This window comes from Lepisosteus platostomus, chromosome 2 (assembly GCF_059453375.1).
Source record: "Lepisosteus platostomus isolate fLepPlt1 chromosome 2, fLepPlt1.hap1, whole genome shotgun sequence".
Taxonomy (NCBI): Eukaryota; Metazoa; Chordata; class Actinopteri; order Semionotiformes; family Lepisosteidae; genus Lepisosteus; species Lepisosteus platostomus.
The window spans coordinates 5,391,941-5,411,700 of NC_142612.1; the positions used below are offsets into that span (position 1 = coordinate 5,391,941).

Below are 19,760 nucleotides of genomic sequence, written 5' to 3' on the forward strand. Positions count from 1 at the left end.
TCATCCTTTCTTCTAATTAAGCACATTTATTTTAAGTAGAAAGAAGAAGAAAAAATATTTTAGGCTCTTGAACTCGGTATACAGAATTCACCACCACTTAGTTCAAGGAAAATCTAACACGACAGAACTTGGAGCAGGTGAGCGCAGATGTTAGAAATATCCCTAGGCTGGTTAATTAAGAATGGTGTAACGGTGAGGAATTCCTTTTCAGATTACATGTTTTTTTTAAAATTAGGAAAGTACTCACAGTATTTGGAATAATTGAAATATTACACTTGACATGTCTGCTTTGCACAATTTTTCAGTAATAGGAAAGTAATAACAACATCTAACAACTCTTTCTTGTCTAACATGCAAATCCTTCTTGGGAAAGAAATGTCCTTTAATCAGTGCTTCACCTTCTCACTTTTTTCCTCTTTAGTGTAAATTAAAAAAAAAACAATTTCCCTGAAACCCTTTTCCACATGAACAAGTAACCACACCTGTGTGTTTTCTGCTGGCATCTTGCAGTCCACATGAAGAACTTGACTCACTGATTGAAAGGACCTGGAGGGGGACAGAAAATTCTCCCAGGTTCCTCCGCTTCCCTTGTAAAACTACAGTCCCCGATATTCCCAAAGAATTCCCATAGAATTACAGTCTTTACATTTCAAGAATGAGAGCCAAGTAGCAACACTGCTGGTGAAGATCTAGACCAAGATTAATTAAACTAATGGTTTAGAAGTCTTAATATACTGTAATTGTATACAAAATTCCATTATTATCAAACCTTTGTCCATAATTGAATTAGATGAAGCTGAGCAATGTGAAAGTCCAATTGCCTGTGGTGTTTGCAGGGCAGTGTGATACACATAGTCTGTGTCCTGTCCTTCATGTTGTACTATATGTGTCCTGTGGTTTTCCTCTGCTGGTGTTACTTCGGGGTTCAGTATTAAGTCAAGTCACTGTAACTTTAATATCCACTTAACAAACTGTGGGTACATAACTTGTGATTCAACAATATATGAAATCAGACATAATTAAAAGGGAGTGAGGAGTTTAACAAAGTTTTCAAGACATTTGAAGTTCAGCCAATCCATCAAAAAGACATCTTCATGAATCATATTTTCTTCATCTGTCACCACATGTTTTATAAAAATTGTAGTGGACCAAAAATTTCCCAGGGTGGGTTTTTTTAGAATCATGACATCATGTAAAAAAAAAAACCTAAAAAGTCTGCTGACAATGCCAAAATGAAACTCCTGTAAACGTTTAAATAGTGCCTCCCGGACTGCCCAGATATTCATTGCCAGGGAGGATTCAAGCAGCAGTGAGAGAGATGGCTGAAGAGTCAATACTTTCATACCTCCAGGACTTCATTCCTGACTCCATCAGCCAGAAGAGCAAAATCCTGGCTGGCCGATTCCTGAAGCTGGTGTTCGGAGTCCGGAATGACACCTGCAAGCTGCTCCAGGACATCGATGGCAAAGAGTTCAAAGTGGACCGCTGGGAACGGGCAGAGGGTCAGTGCTCTTGTCATCTCACTCATACTGCCTCATCGCATACAGTTTGCTCCTTTTCTGCTCTGTTTCTGGTGAGCTGTAGTCTTCAGGCAGGAGTTTTAGGAAAACACACTTGAATTGTAATTACTCCTGACTGCTAAACTGCAGCCAGCACACATAGTATTACACTTGTATTCGGCATTATATACTGTCGTGGAATTTTATCGAAGAAGAGCCAGGAGAGGTATTCACATTCACTCAGTAAGGTCTTTATTCATATTGCAATATGGGAAAAAGCCATCACCCATCTGTGCAGAGAAGTGAAGCCTGATTCAAAAGCAAGCAAGGAGAGCCCTTGTTTTATATATATATTTTTAAGCTGATGCAAGACTTCAAGGACAGGCGAAGCAGTAATTTTCCATTCCTTATAGGTTTTTGCTTTAAGCAAAGATGAGCAGTTATTCAAATAATTTCTCATACTCCCTTCTTCAAGCAGCAGAGATAAACATTATTAAAACATCCCGTGCCCTTGACGAGTTGGGTGCTATCACACTTTGTTCTAAGTATCCAGCTGCTTCTGCAGCACAGCTCTGTCCGTAACAACATTTTTAGGATAAAACAATTTTTCTCAGTAACTTTCCATTACAATACAGTATACATGTGACTCAAAAAGCTTTAAGAATACAGCACAACCAAGATAAACTGAGATGTTAATTATTGCCTGGATTTTCCAGTTCTTCTTTATTTACAATGTTCTAAAATTCAGATGAAATATTTGCAATTATTTTAAAAAAGAAATCACGTGAAAAATTATGGCATCATCTGGTACATCTCTTACTCCCCTAGAAAAGCCTTGGATCTGCAGAAGTTTCATTCTTTTAGTTGAGAGAACGTGTCTGGTCTTAGCATGTTAACGGATTTTAATTCATCTTTTTCTTCCATGCAGGAGGTGGAGGGATAACCTCGTATCTGTATGAGGGCAACAAGTTCCTGAATGCCACTGTGGATGTGACTGTGATTCGTGGACACATGCCCTCTCAGGCTGCTGACCAGCTGCGTGAGGCTGGGATGGTGTCCACATCCTGGAAAAACGGTCAGGACTTCCTTTTTCTGTTTCCAGATCAACTTACCTTTTTACGGATGCAATCTCAGTGAACTTACTACACATAGGAACAACAACAGAGCCCTAGCTGGGACTTGACCCACAACCTGTCAGTTACAAATCCAGAGTCTGTGCATGTAGTTGTGCACATCTTCTTTTTAAAAAAAAATACAGTTCTATAATGTGGAACTTATGCATGTATAGATCTGAAACTTCAAAATATTGTAGCTTGAGTTGTTGAGACTTGAAACACACCTGGTTGTAAAGAACAAACTTTTAATGCCTTTTACTATGACGAAAAATACCAGACCCAGTGGGTCTTTTCAGTTGTTGGGGAATCCTGTACTGCCTGCAGCTTTTAGCCAGCTTGTCTGTGTTCCCATTCCCAAGGCAACTGCAGGGCCACCCCTGTGTTCTCTCAGTTCAGCTCTGGATCAGACAACAACCCCAGTCTTAGTCAGAGTGTGTCTCTCCGCCAAACATCCAGTGGCGGCCACTACAATATATCAATGTATCTACTGCACCAGTGCTTTGAAATCAATATTTTATAAACTATTGTCTCGGAGAACTCCTGTCCCATGCTAGAACATTTGGTTTGTCATTATGAAAGAGAGCTTAAATATTTTCCATATTTTAGGGACTGAGAACTTCTTACAAAGGCCAACACCTGCTCTTTCCTAAACCTGGTTGTTCTCTTTTCCCCACAGAGGATCCTGAGTTCCTCGCCATTGGCGTGAGCTGTGTTATTCACACTCGGAATCCTCATGTCCCCTCATACAGCTTCAACCAACGGCTCTTTGTCATAAAAGTCAGTGATGGTAAGATGCAGCTTTAGAAGAGACCATCTAGAGAAGAAACAGCTGTTTTTAGACACAAATATGTACTTTCTCATGCTCACATTATGCACACATTTTACATCTAAAGGTTCCTTAAAGAGTAAATAATACTAATACTAATTATAGTAAAAATATTTCACATATGGATGAAGAGATTGGCTGTGATATACTGCTCTGTAATCAATAATATTAAGCCATTAATAATTGCTTATATAGCGCTTTTCTGGGCACTCCACTCAAAGCACTCTACAGGTAATAGAGCACTCCCCTCCACCACCACCAGTGTGCAGCCACACCTGGATGGTGCGACGGCAGCCATAGTGCGCCAGTACACACCAGCTCTCAGTGGGCAGGAGAAAAGAGAACTGAAGCCAGTTCAGAGATGGGGATTATGAGTAGGCCATGATTGGTAAAGGCCAGGGGGAAATGTGGCCAGGACACCAGGGTAACACTCCTACTCTTCTTGAGAAACGCCCTGGGATTTTTAATGACCACAGAGAATCAGAACCTCAGTTTTATATCTCTTCCAAAGGACAGCGCCTTTTTACAGTATAGTGTCCCTGTGACTATACTGGGGTATTAGGACCCACACAGACCGCAGGGTGAGCGCCCCCTACAGGCCCCATCAACACCTCTTCCAGCAGCAACCTTAGTTTTTCCCAGGAGTGTATTTCCCAGCTGTGTATTACATTTAGCCTTCACACGGATTTTAATAGCTTCTCAAACATGTGCTCTATTAATCATGACCCACTCCTGAAAGAGTTCACTGAAATGAACCAATCTGAGTAATTTCCACAGCAATATATTTCCTTGGTGCTGCTGCAGATAAGACATTGCTTTTCACATCAGAAGGACTTCACTTGTAGTGTTCATCATTGATTCAGGAGAGAAAACTCAGAATCTTTAATATCGACGAGTGACCCAGCTGCCCTGTTGTATCCATTGATGTTTTATTGTGTTCTTCCCCACAGGTTCAGAAGAGGGCTGGTTTGGGGGAAACATGGATTTAACCCCAGCATACTTGGTCAAGGAGGATGTGATGAATTTTCACAAGACCCTGAAAGCTGCCTGTGATGAGCACGATCTCAGTTATTACCCCCGCTTCAAGAAGCGGTAAATATTTCTTCATGTTCTACTAAAGGATTGATTCTGTGTGTACTTAATTAAATGTTCCAGCAATTTTAATACATATTTTTTCCATCTAAGTGAGAAAGAGTTAAAACAAGTCAGGTTCAGATGGATCTAAACACAGACCATGCTCTTTGATCCCTGGACAGGTGTGATGAGTACTTCTTCATCAGGCACAGAGGGGAGACTTGTGGTGTTGGGGGAATTTTTTTTGACAACTTGAACTTCCAGGACGAGAAGCATTTTGACTTCATGCAGTCGTGTGCCAGAGCCATCCTGCCTGCCTACCAGCCCATAGTGAAAGCACACCTGGATGAGCCCCACTCTGAGCAGGAGGACACCTGGCAGCTGCTGCGCTATGGCAGGTAAAACTCACATTGTGGATCAGTCCATTCACGAGGCTGAAGAGTCCAGCTCTGACTTGTTTACTAGTGTAAAGGTTATGCTGTCTAACCAGAAACACATCCTGTTGCACTGTAATGTAAAAATTAACTCTTAAACGTGCACTGAACCTTATTTTGGACAACTTTGTTTTGTCCTTTGCTTTTATATGGTTTTTATGCGGCTTGACAAACAAGCAATGATCTACTTCTGTAATGTTGTATTTTCTTTCTAGATACATTGAATTTAATCTTATATATAACAATGGAATAAAGTTTGGGCTTTTCATGCCAGGAATCAGAATTGACACCCTCTTTGCCTCATTTCCCATCACAGCCAAGTGAGTATGCCCTATGTAGAAAACATAGCAGACATTTCCTGTACGGTTATGGGGTTTGGGTCCCTACTGTCTCTTCTGAGATCAAAGCATAGGTTGGAGACGTCTTAGAGCAGGGATGGGCAGTCCTGGTCATGGAGGGGAGGTGTGGCTGCAGTTTCAATCTCCTCAAAGCACCTGAAGAGCTGGGAGAAGCTGTGGAATTAAGTCAATAATGAGCTAATTGAGCTTGTTAAGAGCTGAGGTGGAATGAAAACTTTGAGAGAAACAGACTGTGCAGGACCAGGATTGACCACCCCTGCCTTAGATCTCTTGATTATGGAAAAGTCACAAGAGTGAACATGCTTTTTAAAGGCCTGTTTTGTGTAAATAAATGGTTCATCAAATAATATTTCACAAAAGTGCAGAGCATGCTCTTCAGGAACACAAAATTGTGTTATGACATGAGAATTGTATACACAAACCATATAAGTGGTCATGAACACTTAAACAGCTGAAAAAGAAAAATACATTTTTTGCCAAAATAGTGGTTAACATATTATGAAATGTTTTATTAGTTCTCAAACTCTAATCTAAGGAGAATTAAAATCTAATTATGTTAAACTGTGATATAAATTTCCTGCTAATATAATTGAAATTATTTGCCACAACTGGCTCAATCTGGCCTGGTTTGAGCAAGTACAACTTAGTGAAAGACTGAATATAGCACAATGTCTTTTAAAATATATGTTATTATTAGAATGCTCCTCTCTAAGCATGGTCATTTCCTGGGAAGACTAGGCCTCTGTTGTTCTTTTGTCTTTCAATATAATCACCCTGTCCTCCTGGAGCCTGTTTCTGCTCCCAGCAGTAAGCAGTCTGCATTGTGCTGAAAGCAGTCCTTGCTGCACATTGACCTGAGGGCTGTGTGTTCTGTGTGGTTGCAGGTGGGGCTACATGCTGGAGCCTGAGCCGGGCAGTAAGGAGGCAGAGCTGGTGGATGTCCTGCGCCGACCCAGGGACTGGGTCTAGACCTCTGCTGTGTCACCCCACCCATCACCACTCAGGCAGACTGTGGGGAAATGCCAAATGGGTCTGCGAAATCAAATTCCGCAATACCATAGGTTAACTTACAGTAGTTGCATTTACATTGAAAGTCTTTCCACCCCAAATTAAATAGTTTTTAATTTGGAGACGTTTTATTAAATACTGTGTAGCCCCTATCATGTTCGGGATGTGCTGTAGCCGGTGTGCATTAACTAGAAAGGAAGTGCATCTTGCCTGCAAATGTTTACTTTTGGTTGCTGCTTCCTTCTAAATACAAGATTTAAAATGTGTGCTTTGGGACTTGGTACTTATGCACTATATGAATAAAATGTTCTTACTTTTTCAATTGACTTGTGGTAGACTGATATTTTTTGTTATTATTTAGTAAAGTTCTATGATGGAGAGAGAAGAGAATCTGTAGATCTTTTGCACCCTTACAACACAATGAATAGCATTTCTCTTTTAGATTTCTCCTTGTTCTTTCTCAAAAGCTATTCCTTTAAAATGCTTCATCAAGTACACATTTGATTAGGGGTGTATTTCTTAATATATCTGACAATGGTCTCACAGCTCTAACACACATTTCACACGTTAGCAGTGCTGGGTCCCCCAGACCACACTCTTATCAAACCCTTGTTCCTTATTCAGACTGGTTCTTCCCCGAATGGCTTCTTCAATAATCTCTTCTGCCACCAGGTCACTTTAGTCTCCATGGGAACCAGGATGGGAGAAAGTTATGGCAGCATCGTTGTAGGAAGGGGAGAATGACACCCCCACTCTGCAAGGGATAGATCGATGACCGTCTTCGGGTCACTGCTGCTTTTGAAGTGAAATACTTCAAACATAATGCAGATTCCACTAACCGGATCATGGTATTCACATATGAAAGATGTTTCAAAAAGACAATTCTATCTTTTGGCTCATGTTCATAAGATTTGCAAATGTTGTACTGCATGTAGAATTTTGTTATAGAATAAAAAAAATAAAGCATTTTATCATATTACCTTCCCTGTACACACTTTAAAACCCTGTTTAGTCACATACTGTTCGACCCAGCATTTTGCAGATTTATCTTAAAAAATGTTATAAAACTATAAAAATTATCAAATGTTTCCTTCTACTTTTACTGCAGAAAATACAGTTCCAGTTCATCCTTAGAGCACCATACCACAAGACAACAAATAAAAAAATAACCTTCAACTATCTTTAACCCATAAACAAGTATAAATTCTTAAAATGACATTAGGCCGGGCACGTTCGGTGTGGAGGCATTGACCTAAATCCCACACTAGGAATTAAATAATAAGGGGATAAATCCTTGAGCATGTCTTTTTATCGTAATCTATTTCTTAAAGTTTCAGTGATGCAGCTTGTTAGTTCACTTTGGAATTCAATTAGTCAAAGAATTATTTTGGAATGAGAACCAGCAGGTACTGTTTGTGAATCCCCCATTAACAGGGTTCAAGAATCCAACACCATTCAGTGCATGTACTGCAATGCTCCTTTTTATCACCACGATTTATTACAGCCTAATGTACAGTTTGTCTTGCCTCCTTTGTTCTGTTAATGCCAGAGCTGTAGCAAGTGCAAATCCCATTATTACGCAACCTAAGCAGTGTCCTGCCTCTGTGCTGTGTATAAGCTTGAGCCAGCTTCTAGAGGAGCCTGAGGCCTCCCTACAGCTGTGTCCTGCCTACATGTGTTCTGGCTATTTCTCTGTTTAAATATATTACATAAGGAATTGCACAATGACTGCATATTCAGTGGCTTTCCGTAAGTTCTGGAACTGAAATCTAATGGTCATTCTGTTAAATTACTATCCATCAGGAAGATACTAGGATCCATGTGAAGTTAGTGCATTTTAATCAGAGCAGGTCCTCACCACTTCATGATGGTGTATTTCATTTCTATCAGCAATTTTCTGCCCTTAACTTGAGCAGTAATCTCCTGATTGAGTAGTGTTATACTGTATAAGATATGGTAAGCATTACTGTAAACAATGACTAAGTATTACTGTTAGCACTTATAAACTAATATATGCAAGGATTGTCAAAACCAATTACTGATTGAATACAGCATTAGTGTTGAGGACAACAGGAAGGCTTTTCTGAACTGCCTGGCTTTCAGAAAGCTGAATTTCTGGTGCTATGGACAATGAGACTTTCTAAGAAACCCTTTAATATCTCAAGCTAAAGCTGTCTGTTTTGCATTTCCTTTTTTTCTTGCGATAATGCTTTCTTTTTGTATCGTCCCCATGTAAATCATCAGCTTCGTGTCTGAAAACATTCCCAGTAGGGTGGTGTAGAACCTGGTGAGGAATAACACAGAAAAGCTCTATTAGCCTTGTAAAATTGTAATAGAACATTGCGAGAGTACTTGACAAATTTTAGGAACCAATCAAATATAATAATTTATAAATGGTGAACCACATTTATGTTCCTGGACACTAGTAAACATGCATTTACTATTGGGAACTAAACATCAAACATGAGTCTGCAATAATAGATCAGCTCTTGAGATTTATTTTGTGAATAATATTTAACAACTTTCTTGATGAGTCTTGATGGCTTCGGTCTTTAAAAACAGTCTGCGCACAGTTTGATTTCTTGAGGTGCGGCTGCCAGTTAGACAATATGGGAACTTGGTTCGTCCCGGCTGTAGCTTTACTCCGAATATGATCAGATATTCTGGATGTTGACAAAAAGAAAGAGTCCAACTATCTACTAGAGAGACATTAAAATAGCCAATGCTTAACCTGTGACAATGAACTGTTTTCCAGGTTATATGAGACAAAATCACCCATTAAGATCACTTTATTGGCCATTTACAATTTCTTGCATTAGGAATTAATCTCTTCACATATCCCAGCTTGCTCTCCATGAGACACACAGACAGGGAGGGAGAAACTTGGGGTCAGAATGTAGGGTCAGCCACTTATACAGCACCCCTGGAGCAGCTGGGGTTAAAGGCCTTGCTCAGGGACCCAGCTGAGTAGGACTCTTCTGCCAGCTGTAGGATTTGCACCAGCAACCTTCAAGTCATAGGTGCAGATCCTTAGCCACAGTGCCACCACTCCACCAGGGACAAGATGAAATCACCAGTTGACGATTGGCTGAGATGTCATCAGGTACCCATTCTGGTACCCACCCTACAGATTGGTTGATTGACTGATCACAGCCTATGACTTTAATATCAGGTGCAGATGTGCCATTGCACTCCATTAGATGCCCAGGAGCCAGCAGTGGACATCCATCATGGGAGTTTAGATTGTCACTGTCCTGGAGAAGACCATTATCCAGAGACAAACACACCGCCCTTACTTGCACACATGCAAAGACCACTAGGTCATTCTGTGGCTGAGATCACAAAGAGGGGCCTCTTTAGCTACATTCATGTGCTTTTAGAGACAGGCAGAAGGCCTCACCGTCAAAGCACACAAAGACGATGAGAAATCTTTAACAACACTAAATTCCAAGTGAAACAATAGGACTTGTCGCTACAGCCTTAGTATCACTCCATGAGCAATTTTGCACCTCATTTTCACTTTTCCCTTCTTTGTTAATCAGCCAATCAAGCTCTTTCACTAAGTTGTCTTAACATTCTTCTGGCGTTTTGTTACCAGACGTATTCTTTTCATCCTTTCTTCTAATTAAGCACATTTATTTTAAGTAGAAAGAAGAAGAAAAAATATTTTAGGCTCTTGAACTCGGGATACAGAATTCACCACCACTTAGTTCAAGGAAAATCTAACACGACAGAACTTGGAGCAGGTGAGCGCAGATGTTAGAAATATCCCTAGGCTGGTTAATTAAGAATGGTATAACGGTGAGGAATTCCGTTTCAGATTACATGTTTTTTTAAAATTAGGAAAGTACTCACAGTATTTGGAATAATTGAAATATTACACTTGACATGTCTGCTTTGCATAATTTTTCAGTAATAGGAAAGTAATAACAACATCTGACAACTCTTTCTTGTCTAACATGCAAATCCTTCTTGGGAAAGAAATGTCCTTTAATCAGTGCTTCACCTTCTCACTTTTTTCCTCTTTAGTGTAAATTAAAAAAAAAAACAATTTCCCTGAAACCCTTTTCCACATGAACAAGTAACCACACCTGTGTGTTTTCTGCTGGCGTCTTGCAGTCCACATGAAGAACTTGACTCACTGATGAAGCTGAGCAATGTGAAAGTCCAATTGCCTGTGGTGTTTGCAGGGCAGTGTGATACACATAGTCTGTGTCCTGTCCTTCATGTTGTACTATATGTGTCCTGTGGTTTTCCTCTGCTGGTGTTACTTCGGGGTTCAGTATTAAGTCAAGTCACTGTAACTTTAATATCCACTTAACAAACTGTGGGTACATAACTTGTGATTCAACAATATATGAAATCAGACATAATTAAAAGGGAGTGAAGGGTTTAACAAATTTTTCATGACATTTGAAGTTCAGCCAATCCATCAAAAAGACATGAATTCTTTTCTTCTTCATGAATCATATTTTCTTCATCTGTCACCACATGTTTTATAAAAATTGTAGTGGACCAAAAATTTCCCAGGGTGGGTTTTTTTAGAATCATGACATCATGTAAAAAAAAACCTAAAAAGTCTGCTGACAATGCCAAAATGAAACTCCTGTAAATGTTTAAATAGTGCCTCCCGGACTGCCCAGATATTCATTGCCAGGGAGGATTCAAGCAGCAGTGAGAGAGATGGCTGAAGAGTCAATACTTTCATACCTCCAGGACTTCATTCCTGACACCATCAGCCAGAAGAGCAAAATCCTGGCTGGCCGATTCCTGAAGCTGGTGTTCGGAGTCCGGAATGACACCTGCAAGCTGCTCCAGGACATCGATGGCAAAGAGTTCAAAGTGGACCGCTGGGAACGGGCAGAGGGTCAGTGCTCTTGTCATCTCATTCATACTGCCTCATCGCCTACAGTTTGCTCCTTTTCTGCTCTGTTTCTGGTGAGCTGTAGTCTTCAGGCAGGAGTTTTAGGAAAACACACTTGAATTGTAATTACTCCTGACTGCTAAACTGCAGCCAGCACACATAGTATTACACTTGTATTCGGCATTATATACTGTCGTGGAATTTTATCGAAGAAGAGTCAGGAGAGGTATTCACATTCACTCAGTAAGGTCTTTATTCATATTGCAATATGGGAAAAAGCCATCACCCGTCTGTGCAGAGAAGTGAAGCCTGATTCAAAAGCAAGCAAGGAGAGCCCTTGTTTTATATATATATTTTTAAGCTGATGCAAGACTTCAAGGACAGGCGAAGCAGTAATTTTCCATTCCTTATAGGTTTTTGCTTTAAGCAAAGATGAGCAATTATTCAAATAATTTCTCATACTCCCTTCTTCAAGCAGCAGAGATAAACATTATTAAAACATCCCGTGCCCTTGACGAGTTGGGTGCTATCACACTTTGTTCTAAGTATCCAGCTGCTTCTGCAGCACAGCTCTGTCCGTAACAACATTTTTAGGATAAAACAATTTTTCTCAGTAACTTTCCATTACAATACAGTATACATGTGACTCAAAAAGCTTTAAGAATACAGCACAACCAAGATAAACTGAGATGTTAATTATTGTCTGGATTTTCCAGTACTTCTTTATTTACAATGTTCTAAAATTCAGATGAAATATTTGCAATTATTTTTAAAAAGAAATCTCGTGAAAAATTATGGCATCATCTCCTACATCTCTTACTCCCTTAGAAAAGCCTTGGATCTGCAGGAGTTTCATTCTTTTAGTTGAGAGAACGTGTCTGGTCTTAGCATGTTAACAGATTTGAATTCTTTTGACTTTTTCTTCCATGCAGGAGGTGGAGGGATAACCTCGTATCTGTATGAGGGCAACAAGTTCCTGAATGCCACTGTGGATATGACTGTGATTCATGGACACATGCCCTCTCAGGCTGCTGACCAGCTGCGTGAGGCTGGGAGGGTGTCCACAGCCTGGAAAAATGGTCAGGACTTCCATCTTTACCCAAACAGCCTCAGACAGTAGTTGGTTTGCTTATTATAACAGATAACATTTTTAGAAATGCATTTGAATGATACCTTTACCCAGATCAACTTACATTTCTTTTCTGTAACAATCTAAGTGAAGAACCTAACACAAAAATAAATCAGGATTTGAACCCACAGCCTTTCAGTTAGAAATCCGGAGTCCAGTTGTGCCTGTAGTTGTGCATGTTTTCATTTTTTTATTACAAATACTACAACAGGGCAATTATGCAAGTGCATAACTGATAAGAAAAAATTAAAATACTGTAGCTTGAGTTGCAGAGACTTGAAACACACCTGTGGGAAAAGAACAAACTTTTAATGCCTTTTACTTTACAAGGAGGGCTAATCCCAATATAAATTAAGAAACTCTGAGGAAAATTACAGACCCAGTGGTTCTTTTTTAGTTGTTTGGGAATCCTATACTACTTTCAAGCTTGTCTGTGTCCTCATTACCAAGGCAACCTTTAGTGCCACCCCTGGGTCCTCCCAGCTAAGCTCTGGAACAGATGACATCCCCCAGTCGAAGTCCAAGTGTGTGTCCCTGCTCTATATCCAGAGAAATCCATGTCCCATGCTAGAACATCTGATATGTCATTAAAAATAAGAGCTTAAATATTTTCCAATTAGGGACTGTGGACTTCTTACAATAGGCAACACTTGTTCTTGCCTAAACCTGTTTTTGTGCTTCTCTCCACAGACAGTCCTGAGTTCCTTGCCATTGCTATGAACACTATTATTCTCACCCGGAATCCTCATGTCCCCTCATACAGCTACACCTTGCGACTCCTTGTCATAAAACCTAGGAATGGTAAGATCCAGCTCTTGAAGAGGGCATCTACGGACTAGATAGCTGCTGTTTACACTCTAACACTGTCTCTTGCTGATACTGTCACGATTATAGTCCCCCATCCTTAAGGGTGCTCCAGCCCTTTCACTAAAGACTTCATTCTGTGCACCTGATATCTTTTACCTAGCCCACCTTAAAAGCCAGGCGCTGACGCTCATCCGGTCTCTGCATCTGATTTCCATATCGTGCGAGTCCGGGACCAGGAAGCGCCTGGTCCCGTTAAGGTTTTAACCTCTGTTCCCGTTCCCGTTCCTGTTCCCCGTCCGCCGGTTCCGACCCGGCCTTCGTGGTTTTTAATTCCTTCCTCTGATGGATCTCCTGGTTTTGGACTTACCCTTGTGTTTTGGATACTCTAAGGATTACTCTCGGATTGTTCGCCTCGGCCACGCCTCCCCCGTGCACCAGCGCACCTTGGACACGCCCCCCTGTCTTCAGCCCCGTTTTCCTGCATGACGTTTCCCTAGTGTTTCCCCACTCCGTCGGACTGTGTCGTCCGCATAGGGTCCGGAAAGAACTGTTCGTTACAGATACTAGACACACATAGAAAATCTAAAAGTTCCTTGAAGAGTTAACTTCAAGAAATACTGTACATGTGGGTGAAAAGATTGACTCTTGTATACTGCCAATAAAAATAAACAAGAAAAGTGCATTGGGCCATAAGTACAGTACTACTGTTATATTAGTACTACCAGAAATAATTACCACATTGTCACTGTTTTGTAGAGATGTTATACACGACATCTCACTGAAAGTTAAGTAATTTTTATTAGCTCCATTAAGCCCAGGAATTCAGTCATATGGTAGTTTCCCAATCATCCAATATTCTCTTCTTCTTAGATGTTTGGTGCTCATTCTATCACCTGCTATGTTTACATTTACATTTTTTAAACCCACAGTGATACCAGGATTCAGTGACAAGGTTTAGTTTTTGCTGTCAAGTCTGATTTGTCTTTCAGCTAATATTTTTTTAGAACGCCCTGGAGGTAAAAGAATATGGGAGTTCCACTGTCGATAGTACAGCACCTAATGGAAGCCCTTCAACCAATTAATCAACAATATAGTAATTAAAAACCATATATTTGTATGATTCCCCCAAAACCTCACCTACCAGCACATTAGCTGTAACAGGAGACAGCTGTCAGGTCCTGGACAATCAGGCAAGCTGAGGGTACAGTGGGGGTGAGACAGGAGTTTGTCAAGACCAAGATGAAAGAAAGTGATCATCTGGAGGTGTTTTATTGGCTTGTATGTTCATCTTGCCAAAGTCACTGTCAGAGAGCAACAAAGTCAGGTAGTCTTTCATACTGTATATTACATTCAGCTTTCACATTGAATTTAATATCTTGCCAAATGTGTGCACTACAAACAATTACAGTGTCATCACCCACTCCTGAAAGATTTCTCTGAAATGAACAAAAAACATTTTATTTTGTCTGAATTCCCTTTATCCATATAAGATACATTAATTCATGCAAATCTGTACTTTTCCCACTAAATATATTTGCTTCGTGCTGCTGCAGATCAGACATGCCTTTCCACCTCAGAATGGCTGCACTTGAAGGGCTCATCACTGATCCGTGCAAATCTAGGGAGAGAAAACTCAGAATCCTTAATAACAATGAATGACTCAGCTGACTTGTTGTATCCATTGATGTTTTACTGTGTTCTTCCCCTCAGGTTCAGAAGAGGGCTGGTTTGGGGGACACATGGATTTAACCCCAGCATACTTGGTCAAGGAGGATGTGATGAATTTTCACAAGACCCTGAAAGCTGCCTGTGATAAGCACGATCTCAGTTATTACCCCCGCTTCAAGAAGCGGTAAATATTCCCTCATGTTCTACTAAAGGAATGATTCTTTGGGCAGTCTTTTTGTTCCAAAAGAAGCATTCAAGTTTTTCTTAGCTCAAAGTGCCTTATAATTGTCTTTTTTAAATTCACAGATCTTGTGCACTTCTCACTGTACCCATTTCTTATCAACAAGTTCAGGTTTCTCCATTTCACTCTTGGATTGTTTGAGTCAGTGCCACAAAAGAGCCTGGGAGAAGAAAATACTTTGGTTTTATTTAATGTTCCAGCAAATCTATTCTATATTTTGTCCATCTAATTACTGAGAAATAATTAAAACGACTCAGATTTAGATGGATTTAAACACAAACCATGCTCTTTGATCCCTGGACAGGTGTGATGAGTACTTCTTCATCAGGCACAGAGGGGAGGCTCGTGGTGTTGGGGGGATTTTTTTCGACAACCTGGACTTCCGGGCAGAGAAGCACTTTGACTTCGTGCAGTCGTGTGCCAGAGTATTCCTTTCTGCCTACCAGCCCATAGTGAAAGCACACCTGGATGAGCCCCACTCTGAGCAGGAGGACACCTGGCAGCTGCTGCGCTATGGCAGGTAAAACTCACATTGTGGATCAGTCCATTCACGAGGCTGAAGAGTCCAGCTCTGACTTGTTTACTAGTGTAAAGGTTATGCTATCTAACTAGAAACACATCCTGTTGCACTGTAATGTAAAAATTAACTCTTAAACGTGCACTGAACCTTATTTTGGACAACTTTGTTTTGTCCTTTGCTTTTATATGGTTTTTATGCGGCTTGACAAACAAGCAATGATCTACTTCTGTAATGTTGTATTTTCTTTCTAGATACATTGAATTTAATCTTATATATAACAATGGAATAAAGTTTGGGCTTTTCATGCCAGGATTCAGAATTGACACCCTCTTTGCCTCATTGCCCATCACCGCCAAGTGAGTATACCCTATGTAGAAAACATAGCAGACATTTCCTGCACAGTTACGGGTTTTGGGTCCCTACTGTCTCTTCTGAGATTATAGGATAAACAGGTTGGAGACGTCTTAGAGCAGGGATGGGCAGTCCTGGTCATGGAGGGTAGGTGTGGCTGCAGTTGCTCTAGGTCTCCACACCTGAAGAGCTGGGAGAAGCTGTTGAATTAAGTCAATAATGAGCTAATTGAGCTTGTTAAGAGCTGAAGTGGAATGAAAACCTTGAGAGAAACAGACTGTGCAGGACCAGGATTGCCCACCCCTGTTTTAGATCTCTTGATTATGGAAAAGTCACAAGAGTGAGCAGGCTTTTTAAATGCCAGTGTGGTGTAAATAAATGGTTCATCAAATAATCCCCAAAAGTGAAGCACATCTTCTTTAAGAACAAAACATGTCGTTACTGTATGAAATATTTTGTTCATTCTCAAACTCTAATCTAAAAAGAATTAAAATCTAATTACATTATGCTGTAATCTATATTACCTACTAATAGAATTGAAATTATTTGCCACAACTGGCTCAATCTGGCCTGGTTTGTGCAAGAGGAACTTATTGAATGACAGAATGCAGCACCATTTTCTTTTACAAAATTATTTTATTAGTAGTATGCTCCTCTCTAAGCAGCACCATTTTCTTTTACAAAATTATTTTATTATTAGAATGCTCCTCTCTAAGCATGGTCATTTCCTGGGAAGACTAGGCCTCTGTTGTTCTTTTGTCTTTCAATATAATCACCCTGTCCTCCTGGAGCCTGTTTCTGCTCCCAGCAGTGAGCAGTCTGCATTGTGCTGAAAGCAGTCCTTGCTGCACATTGACCTGAGGGCTGTGTGTTCTGTGTGGGTGCAGGTGGGGCTACATGCTGGAGCCTGAGCCGGGCAGTAAGGAGGCAGAGCTGGTGGATGTCCTGCGCCGACCCAGGGACTGGGTCTAGACCTCTGCTGTGTCACCCCACCCATCACCACTCAGGCAGACTGTGGGGAAAATGCCAAATGGGTCTGCGAAATCAAATTCCGCAATACCATAGGTTAACTTACAGTAGTTGCATTTACATTGAAAGTCTTTCCGCCCCAAATTAAATAGTTCTTAATTTGGAGAAGTTTTATTAAATACTGTGTAGCCTCTATCATGTTCGGGATGTGCTGTAGCCGGTGTGCATTAACTAGAAAGGAAGTGCATCTTGCCTGCAAATGTTTACTTTTGGTTGCTGCTTCCTTCTAAATACAAGATTTAAAATGTGTGCTTTGGGACGTGGTACTTATGCACCATATGAATAAAATGTTCTCACTTTTTCAATTGACTTGTGGTAGACTGATATTTTTTGTTATTATTTAGTAAAGTTCTATGATGGAGAGAGAAGAGAATCTGTAGATCTTTTGCACCCTTACAACACAATGAATAGCATTTCTCTTTTAGATTTCTCCTTGTTCTTTCTCAAAAGCTATTCCTTTAAAATGCTTCCTCAAGTACACATTTGATTAGGGGTGTATTTCTTAATATATCTGACAATGGTCTCACAGCTCTAACACACATTTCACACGTTAGCAGTGCTGGGTCCCCCAGACCACACTCTTATCAAACCCTTGTTCCTTATTCAGACTGGTTCTTCCCCGAATGGCTTCTTCAATAATCTCTTCTGCCACCAGGTCACTTTAGTCTCCATGGGATCAGGATGGGAGAAAGTTATGGCATCATCGTTGTAGGAAGGGGAGAATGACACCCCCACTCTGCAAGGGATAGATCGATGACCCTCTTGGGGTCACTGCTGCTTTTGAAGTGAAATACTTTAAACATAATGCAAATTCCACTAACTGGATCACGGTGTTCACATATGAACATATTCACACGTTCATAAGATTTGCAAATGTTGTACCGTATGTGGAATTGTGTTATAGAAAAAAATAAAGCATTTTATCATCTTAAGTTCCCTGTACATGCCGTAAAACTCTGTTTAGTCATATACTGTATGATCCAATAGTTTCAATGTTTGTTAACCTGCTTCAAAGAGTACAATGCTTTTATGCAAAGGTTTATTGAAAAATAAAACATATGGTTCCTTCATTTTTCACTGCTGATAATATAGTTTCAGTATGACCTTAGAGCATCAAACCACAACACAACAACTAAACAAACTGTAACATATAAACAATATACATTATTGGGAATAAAATAATAAGGGAATAAAGCCTTGTATATGTCTTTTTATCATAATCCAGTTCCAGCTGTGCAACTCATTAGTACAGTTAACAATGCAATTCAATCAAGCAATTTCTTTTTGAACGACAACAGTCACTCAGGGGTCCTGTGAGTGTCGCTCTGCAAGAAATTATTTATTTGTAGATTAAACAACAGGGTTCATATTTCTGGTGAAATCTAGCACTAGGTCATTCCTCCACTTATTTGTATTTGAAACTCTCTTCCTAAAGCTAGAAAATGAATGGTTTGCCAATATGTACAGTACCAATATGATGTTTTAATGGGGCAGTACGGTGGTTAACACCTCATCTGGGCCCTGGGTTTGATTCTGGGCCAGGTGTGCTTCCTATGAGGAGCCTGCACATGGCTCTCTGTGTCCTTCTGGGCTTTTACTAGATGGGTGCTGCAGTTTCCTCCCGTCTGGCCAGGGTCGCTGTGTGTCTATAAGTGCCTTGCAGTGGGCTGGCAGGGGTCTCTCCTTGTATCATACGCCCCAGGACAGGCTCCTGGGGGCTGCTGCTCTTACCAGGAGTACAATCGCCTGGCTCTCTAAGAGTACCCACCCCACAAGCGTTTTGTAAGTTTATTCCATCAAGTGGTACAAAACTAAGCAGCTCACAAATTATAAGACCTGTTATTTAAAGATGCTACATGCTTTATTAGCGTATAGAGCCATTTCTGCAATAAAGCTAACACAAATGAAACATAGTTCAAAAAATGATATGCTGTCTTCTCTCAGTTGTATATTAATATACTGTATAATGTATGATAAAAGTTACTGTATAAAATGACTATTAGTGTTCGCATATATAAAGTGATATCTGCAAGGAACGTCAAAATCAAAAAAATATTTCAATACAGGGTTAGTGTTGAGGAGAGCAAGAGGGCTTTGCTGAGTTGCCTGGCTTTTGGAAAGTTGAATTTCTGATGCTGTGGACAATGAGACTATCTGAGAAACCCTTAAAAATCCACTAAAGCTGCCTGTTCTGCATTTTCTTTTCCTCGGGACTATGCTTTCTCTTTCAGTGTCGCCATGAATCTCCTGGCCTTCGCGTCTGGAAACTCTCCATGATGTGTAGGGCAGAAGGTGCTGTAGAATAACACAGCAAGTCTCTTTAAGCTTTAATATTACTCTGTGAGCAAGTCAGCCACCTCATTTTCACTTCTCCCTTCTTCGTTAATCAGCCAGTCAAGGTCTTTCTCAAAGTCGTCTTCATATTCTTCCTGCGTTCTGTTACCAAATTCGTCCTTTTCATTCATTCTTCTAATCAAGGAAATTTCTTTCAGGTGGAAAGAAGAAGAAAAAATATATTAGGCTCTAGATCTCAGGGATGCAGAATTCTGTAGTCATACTGCCAGCAGGTCCAAGGAGTATCTAACATGACAGAACGTGTTTCAGATTAGCGCAGATGTTAGAAATATCCCTGTCTTTTGTAGCTGCAAAATCCCTTTTATTCCTTTATGAAATATATGTGCATTATGATTCCCAATGCGTACAAGCTCTTTAGTACAGATCTACTACATTCCATATCCAAACATCTTCTCTTAAACAGAATGACTGTGAATATTAATATTTAAGCTTAGGAAATTACCCTTAAGTCAATATATACAGTGGGGTTTTTTTTTCAAAT

At 40.3% G+C, this 19,760-nt stretch overlaps 2 protein-coding genes across 2 annotated transcripts; both read left to right on the forward strand.

Moving 5' to 3' along the window:
* The first annotated feature begins 1,169 nt into the window (after positions 1-1,169).
* Positions 1,170-6,641, forward strand: LOC148675765 (oxygen-dependent coproporphyrinogen-III oxidase, mitochondrial-like). The gene is made up of 7 exons (XM_088647069.1): positions 1,170-1,502; positions 2,428-2,574; positions 3,291-3,401; positions 4,391-4,532; positions 4,697-4,912; positions 5,164-5,268; positions 6,192-6,641. The coding sequence occupies exons 1-7, from the start codon at positions 1,319-1,321 to the stop codon at positions 6,274-6,276; spliced, it is 990 nt and encodes a 329-aa protein (XP_088503195.1). The 5' UTR covers positions 1,170-1,318; the 3' UTR covers positions 6,277-6,641.
* Positions 6,642-10,927: 4,286 nt separating this feature from the next.
* On the forward strand, positions 10,928-17,233 carry LOC148675766 (oxygen-dependent coproporphyrinogen-III oxidase, mitochondrial-like). Its single transcript, XM_088647138.1, has 7 exons — positions 10,928-11,182; positions 12,112-12,258; positions 12,999-13,109; positions 14,826-14,967; positions 15,329-15,544; positions 15,796-15,900; positions 16,783-17,233. The coding sequence occupies exons 1-7, from the start codon at positions 10,999-11,001 to the stop codon at positions 16,865-16,867; spliced, it is 990 nt and encodes a 329-aa protein (XP_088503264.1). The 5' UTR covers positions 10,928-10,998; the 3' UTR covers positions 16,868-17,233.
* Positions 17,234-19,760: the final 2,527 nt, after the last annotated feature.